Here is a 7,703-nt window from a genome sequence, read left to right on the forward strand (position 1 = left end):
AACAGATGGATAGTTTTCTGTTTGTGAATCAATGGTAGGTGACTGAAAAATTGGTTCTGAGAGCTCGCTTTGCAAGGATTGATGGTCACAGGCTGAGAAGCAGATTTGAAAGACCTACCTGCTAGCAGCATGAAGGGCTGCTCTTCCTTATCTTGGCATTAACTAGTTAATTATTGGAGGTGGGTGCAGGGGTGGATTATGTGTATTCTTAATTGTTGGAGAGTGGGTACTGGGAGTTACAAAGACCTTTGTGATTTTCGACCTTGCAGAGCTGAGCAATTTTCAGTTGCTTTACTTGCTGATAACACTGCTTCCCTTATCTACCACGGAACACATCTTAATGAAGAATTTGCATTCACAGCATCCGGTTAATGAATATGAAACTAAACAGTGTATATCCTTCTGATGGATGGGATTTCGGAGGCACAGACATTATACACATATTTGATGATAAAGTACTAGAAGTGCAGGAAATTGAGGTCAAGCTTCCTCCTAAGGGGACTGAATCCCAGAGAGAGCAGGTGACTTAGTAATGAGAAGGGGAGCTGTCTGTTCAACCAGGAGGCTCCTCCTATGGCACAAAATTCAGGTTTAAAAATATATTAAATTCAAATCAAATGTGTTAGGTGTGAGTTCTGTCCCTACAGGTGTGAGGCAGAGGTGGAGGACTTTGTATACAATAGATAAATAAATATAAATATTAGGTCTTCCATGACATAGGATTCACTGACCCTCTCATGGGCATTCCTCTGAAGCATTTTGAGATTTATTGCTATAAAAGAGCCTCCCAAACATAATCTCACTTAGAAAAGGTAATCATATTAATATAATTTTGTTCACAGGAGAGAATCTAAGTGCACACCACTGCTTAAAATTATTTCTTTGTTCCTAGGTTTAAGGGAAACTAGTAAATAAGAACATTCCACTTTGTCTGCATCAATAAAGATGAAAGAAGATGACTTAGGAGGTAGAAATTGGAGTGGGAAACATTTTTCTATGTTCCCAATATTCTGAAACACATCTGACTTCATTCAATCATAAGGTAAACAGAGTATGTAATTTACCAGAAAAAAGTAATGAGACTGGTGGTGCTAGGTTTTCATACTCCAGCTATTAATGAATTAAAGAGACTAACACTCCTGAAAGGATACCATTTTCTCAAGAAAGCTGGAAAAGAATGTGTGGCATTTAAAACATACAAACTCTGTGGCCGTAATGCTCTTAAAATTCATCTGTCTAAAGAAATTAGAAGTGAATCATATTAAATAAGGTTTAGATATGTCCACTGTATCTTCCTGAAAATATAATTTCATTGCAATCGAATTTATCAAATTTTATCTGATTTGACTTGCTATTTAAAATACTTTATAATTTACTTGCATATTTGGAATTACAATGTTCTTAATATACTTCTTGATTTTAACAAAACCTAGGCCAAATGTTAATCAAATCAAACTGTTCAAAGTTACTTTATAACACATTCCTATGAACACACCATACACACAGCAATATCTAGCAAGGGTGTCAGTTTTTCTTTATTTTTAAAATCAGATCATTTAAAGAAGTTATTTACTACAAATGACTCTACACACACACGCGCGCACACATACACACAAACCTTTTTAAAGAAACGCTAGAACCCAACCCACTTTAGGCCAGAGGAAAACATTGCAGCTGTACACGCACTTGTGCCTGTTGCCGTAGAGTAATACGGTAGCAGCAGGAGATTACGGTACTAGCTGGGCTACTGTCTGTGTTACGTCAGCGAGAGCTGCAAAGTTCCTTGCTATTCTTTTCTGGTGTCGGGCAGCTGAATATTAAAAGGGTGATTATGGAGTTATCGGTTATCAGTATTTTTTTTTTCTTTTCCTATTTTGACTCTTTTAAAAAATGCAGGTAAAGTGACAGCGGGCCAGGAGCTTAAAGACATCGGTGGTGGAGGGGTGAGTCAGCGGGTGCAAAAGGACAAGGATTTGGTTCCTCGGAGAGACGGTCCCCTCTCCGCCTCCAGAGAAGAGCAGGCAGGCAGCTCCTGGGACCCAAGCCGGGTCCGCCTCCCACGCTCGCGAGCTGGTGGCTCAGCAGCGGCGCTTCAGGTGAGTGCGCCGGGGCGGGCGTCCCGCAGGGCCGAGTGGGTGAAGGCAGACATCCCCCGCCATCTGGTGAGACCGAACCCCCACTTTTCCCACAGCCTCTCGCTTTTCCACCAGATTTTATACCGGCCCCTCTACCCCACCCCGATTCCCTTACATCTTCTGCGAAGTTGCCTTCTACTTAACAAGTGTCTTTTTAACCCTGTGTTTATCACCCTCGAGGTAGAAGGAAAAGGGTTTCTGCAGTGGCACGTTTTTAATACCACCTGTGAGGTCTTAAACTTGGGATTTTAACAACAGTCTTTGCCCGAGGTCCCACCTCAGGGCCCAACCCAAGAAGGCAAGGTGGGCACTTCCTCACGCCCCTTGGTCCTGCCGGGTCCCTGCGGTCGGTTCGCAGTTGTAGAAACCCAGGTTTCTTACGCAGATGGTGGCCCCCAGCCCAGAAAATCGAAGGCGGCCCCTGCCCGCTGGCATGCCGGCTTAATGTTTACGCCTGCAAAATCCGCAGTGACTGTCACTTGCAAAGCTGCCTCTGCAGAGGGACGTCCTCCTCACTCCGTCCCCCGGCAGTCCCGCTACGGCTGGCAGCTGGAGCCCCTCGGATGGCCAACAGTGAGGCTTGGAGAGGCGTCGTGGACAGACCTGGGTCGCTTTCAGCCCTCGGGTCCCTCCCGGCTTCGCTCGGGACCTGGCTCTCAAGTCAGCTTGGCTGGTGGACAGACCCGCGCGCTCTGCACACCCGAGTGCGAATTCCACCGGCATGAGCGTGAGCGTGCGCGTGGTCCTGGCCCTGCGGTCCCTGGGTCGCAGCGGTTCCCTCTCCCAGGCCGCCCCCTCCAGGTGACTGCGAAGCAACCTGTTCTAATGGAAACCGAGTACATCCTCCAGAATTCCCCGGCTACGATCGGTGCGACACACTCGCCAGCCGCTATCGCCCTTCCCGGGCTTCGAGGATTTTAATTTCTCGGTACCGGCGCTCGAAATCCAGCCTTCGAGTGCTGGAGCCTGGGGTTTGGGGGATTTGTGTTTTTGTTTGTTTGTTTTCGCTTAGGATCCTGAACTGGGGCAGAGGTGACTCAGTAGAGCGCGCGAGGCAGGTTCCCAGTGGTGGGGGCGCGAGATGCGCTCCGGAGTCGCCTCCGCCGCAGCCGGGCGAAGTAGCTTCTGGATGGATCGCAGAACCAGCCCGGCTCCCAGCTGGCGTCCCGCAGCCCGTCGAGCTCAGCACAGCCTCTCTCCTTGGGGCGCCTAGCTCACAGCCCGCCTTTTTCTTTGCGCTCTTTCAGGTGGACGCGGTCAAACGATGCCCGGCAGCCGCCTGTGTCTCAACACATATTTCACACCCACGTCCCCTGGCCTGTGCTCCTAGAAGCTGGAGACAGCAGGAGCCTTCGGTGGGGCAGCTCAAAATGTAGGTAACTGCGGGCCAGGAGCAGCACCCGGATGCCATCGGTCCCTGCCTTTGAGCGTCGACGGCTGATCCTTTGGTTTGAGGGGGAGACTGGCGCTGGAATTTTGAATTCCGATTCTGTGCAGAATGCTGAATCTTCCCCGAGCCAGGACGAATCACACAACGCGGAAAAGCAGACTCTCGTAATTTTGGAATTGCATGTTGCAAGGAGTCTCCTGGATCTTCACGCCCACCCTCGGGTAGGGAGGGAGTTGGGGTCCGGGCTAGGCCAGTCCAGCAGGTGGAGAGGGTCCCGGGCAGCCCCGCGCGCCCCTGGCCATGTCGCCTTTAATGCCCTGCCCCTTCATGTGGCCTTCTGAGGGTTCCCAGGGCTGGCCAGGGTTGTTTCCCACCCGCGCGCGCGCTCTCACTCCCAGCCAAACCCAGCTGACAGGGCTCCCTCCAGCCAAGACCTTTTGATTCCCGGCTCCCGCGCTCCCGCCTCCGCGCCAGCCCGCGGGGTGGCCCTGGAGAGCCGGACCTCGCCCGGCCCCGGCTGGGACCATGGTGTTTCTCTCCGGAAATGCTTCCGACAGCTCCAACTGCACCCAACCGCCGGCACCGGTGAACATTTCCAAGGCCATTCTGCTTGGGGTGATCTTGGGGGGCCTCATTCTTTTCGGGGTGCTGGGGAACATCCTAGTGATCCTCTCCGTAGTCTGTCACCGACACCTGCACTCAGTCACACACTACTACATCGTCAACCTGGCGGTGGCCGACCTCCTGCTCACCTCCACTGTGCTGCCCTTCTCCGCCATCTTCGAGGTCCTAGGCTACTGGGCCTTCGGCAGGGTCTTCTGCAACATCTGGGCGGCAGTGGATGTTCTGTGCTGCACCGCGTCCATCATGGGCCTCTGCATCATCTCCATCGACCGCTACATCGGCGTGAGCTACCCGCTGCGCTACCCAACCATCGTCACCCAGAGGAGGGGTCTCATGGCTCTGCTCTGCGTCTGGGCACTCTCCCTGGTCATCTCCATCGGACCCCTGTTCGGCTGGAGGCAGCCGGCCCCGGAGGACGAGACCATCTGTCAGATTAACGAGGAGCCGGGCTACGTGCTCTTCTCAGCGCTGGGCTCCTTCTACCTGCCGCTGGCCATCATCTTGGTCATGTACTGCCGCGTCTACGTGGTGGCCAAGAGGGAGAGCCGGGGCCTCAAGTCTGGCCTCAAGACCGACAAGTCGGACTCGGAGCAAGTGACGCTCCGCATCCATCGGAAAAACGCCCCGGCAGGAGGCAGCGGAGAGGCCAGCACCAAGACCAAGACGCACTTCTCGGTGAGGCTCCTCAAGTTCTCCCGGGAGAAGAAAGCGGCCAAAACGCTGGGCATCGTGGTGGGCTGCTTCGTCCTCTGCTGGCTGCCTTTTTTCTTAGTGATGCCCATTGGTAAGTCTTGACCACCCCTCACTTTAGCATTTGGGGAGTCTTCACCCTTCTTGGCTTCTGTTACCCCAGGCTCCCAGTCCTGAATGGGAGAGGACGGATTAGCATTTCAAACGGCACAGCTCTAGGACAATTAGAAAAGGCTCCCGTGTAGAAAAGTGAATTTTCATTCTCTTTCTACTCCAGTCTCATTTATATTAGGTCCTAGAGCACTTTTTCAACTGTAAAGTGGCTTCCAACTGCTGCAGATTAATTGTTCTCTTTAATAAGAATGTCAACTTTTCTTAATGCCTATAAGCACGTGTTTAATTTAAATGCATCTGCTCTCTCTAGTCTCAGAGTCTCCACCAAGTGTTTAGGCTGACTGTGGAATGCCATTTTCACTCTGCCACAGAACGCAAATTCTCTTGACCTGAAAATAAGTACCACACTCATTCTGGACAAATGTGCGATTTTATTATTGCATTAGGTTATTCATAAGGGTTTGTTATAATGGTCTGTTTATGTTCTATATCTGTGCTAATTTTATTTTCTGGATTCAGTATGGAAGGAATTACAGTGAGCCACTAAGAAAAAGAAACGATTTTATGTCCAAACCAATTTTAGCCTTAAATAATTAATCATAATGTTTCCAATAAGTAAATACTTATTTTTTTATTTTAATAGTAAGTATTAAAACAAACACTTCTCTTACCCAAAATCATCCGGGAAGTTGCAGATGACACTGTTTGAAAATAATACAGTACACATAATGTTACAAATCCAATTTTTGCAGATGCTAAATTAGCTGTTGTCAAAATTAATTAGCTCGTTATAAGTATCAGCAAGCTGATCCACTTGGAATAGTCATCTATCTCCTTCAGTGAGATCCCAAAATGGTTGTATCCTGTTTTTAGTTTGGAAGCTCAAATATAGACCCAAACATCGATTATCCACCAACTCTAAGAAACAAAACATCATGGTTAACATTAATAAAAGTCCATTTCAAGTGCTTTACAGCCTAATTTAAATGGCATGTACTTAAAGTACTTTAATTTGCAACTCTGTGGAATAATAGCAACTATTATTTTTTTTGTGCCATTTATGTTCCAGACATTTTCCCAGGTTTTTTATTTCATTAGTCCTCTTGACAACTCAGTGAGTTATACACAATTATCCTGCAGTCTCAAGTCATGGGAAGGGATTCTTCAGGTTCTAATACCATAGCCACCAGCCATGGATAGCTATTTAAATGTTAATTGAAATTAAATTAAATTAATATTCGGTTCCTCAATTTCTCAGTCCCACTGACCACATCTTAAGTGCCCAATAGTCACACATGGCCAGTGACTACTGTTCTAGACAGCAGAGATATAGGTCATTTCTATCATTGCAGAAATGTCTGTCCTGTAGGGCTGCCAGAGAGGCCCTCTTTAGTCCAACACCTGGCCTTCCATTGTGCCTGCCCATCATTATTACTTACTCTGCTCCTGGAAGTACATCACAGCTTTGAAATTATAGAAATGACACTCTTTACCTGAGTCCCTTTGCACATTTTTTCATGTATCTGCTCGCTCAACAAGTATTTATGGACCATCTGTCCTAGGCACTTTGGATGAACAGGGCAGAAAAGTCCTTGCCCATGAGACGTTTGCATTTGGAAAGGATAGACTTAAGCAAATGAATGTATTCTAAAAAGTCAAGATTAACATGCACTATCAAAAAATCAACAGGATGAGAGATTAGAAAGTGCCAAAGACAATGAGGGTCTGCTTTAGCGCGTAGTGGGGAAAATTCTGTCTAAAGAAGTGATATTTGAGCAGAGTCCTGACTGGACTGAAGAGCAAAGCTTGCAAGATCTGGGAAGAAGAGCTTCCTGGGCAGAGGGAGCAGTGAGTACAGAGATGGGAAAGAGCCTGACCTGTTCAATGAAGATCATGGAGGCCAGTATGACTCAGCTACAGACAGGGAGGGAGCAGTCAAGTTCAAGAAGAGATTGGAGAGATAGACAACACCAAAGTCATGTGGGGTCTTTTAAACCAAAGTAAAATTTCCATATTATTCTAACTGTGGTGGGAAGTCATTCAAGGGTGTTTAGCAGGTGAGCGGCCAGTCTCATTTATATTTTTGAAGGATCATTCTGGTTGTTGTGGGGAAAATTGGCTGTTTGGGGGCAAGAGCAGAAGCAGAGACTTGTTAAAAGGCTATTAGAAGTCGAGGGGATAGAGGTCATGACATCTTGAACTCAGGTGGGACAGGTAGAGGTGGTAAGAAGTGATCACATTTAGCACTTATTTTAAAGGTAAAGCTGATGAGTTTGGACAAAGGTGTGAGAAAAAGAGAGGTTTAGGGCCTGAACAGCTGAGTAAATAGTAATGCTTTTTACTGAGACTGGCAAAACCAAAGAGTTACTTGGTTGCAAGGGGCTGCAGGCAGTGAGAAGTAGGAACCTTTCTTTTGTGTACACTGTGTTGAGAAACATTCATTAGACATCAAAGTAGAGATGGCAAGTAGGGAGTTAGATACTGTACATAGATTTGGAGCTTAGAGAGGAGGCGGGATACAGATATAAACTTGGCATGTATCAACATCTTTAAAGCTATAGGAATAAAGAGGTTGACAAAAGAGAAGGTAAAGAGAGAAAAGAGACATAAGAACAGAGCCTCCACACCTGTAGTCCCAGCTAATCGGGAGGCTGAGGCAGGAGAATTGCTTGAACCCGGGAGGCGGAGGTTGCAGTGAGCCGAGATCACGCCACTGCATTCCAGCCTGGGCTCAGAGCGGGCTCCATCTC

At 47.7% G+C, this 7,703-nt stretch overlaps 1 protein-coding gene across 4 annotated transcripts in view; it reads left to right on the forward strand.

Annotated features, from left to right (window-relative positions):
* The first annotated feature begins 1,626 nt into the window (after positions 1–1,626).
* The window catches only part of ADRA1A (adrenoceptor alpha 1A), a 122,188-nt gene continuing 116,111 nt past the window's right edge, over positions 1,627–7,703 (forward strand). The window contains exons 1-2 of one of the 4 annotated variants that reach the window (XM_017885278.1): positions 1,627–2,096; positions 3,383–4,933. In XM_017885278.1, coding sequence (XP_017740767.1) covers positions 4,051–4,933 — 883 coding nt within the window. In that variant the 5' untranslated portion in view covers positions 1,627–2,096; positions 3,383–4,050. Of the gene's footprint in view, positions 2,163–2,594; positions 4,934–7,703 lie in introns of those variants that run through there. The other 3 variants (XM_017885301.1, XM_017885292.1, XM_017885285.1) reach the window with 3 other exon arrangements.

This window comes from Rhinopithecus bieti, unplaced genomic scaffold (assembly GCF_001698545.2).
Source record: "Rhinopithecus bieti isolate Rb0 unplaced genomic scaffold, ASM169854v2 scaffold_315, whole genome shotgun sequence".
NCBI lineage: Eukaryota > Metazoa > Chordata > Mammalia > Primates > Cercopithecidae > Rhinopithecus > Rhinopithecus bieti.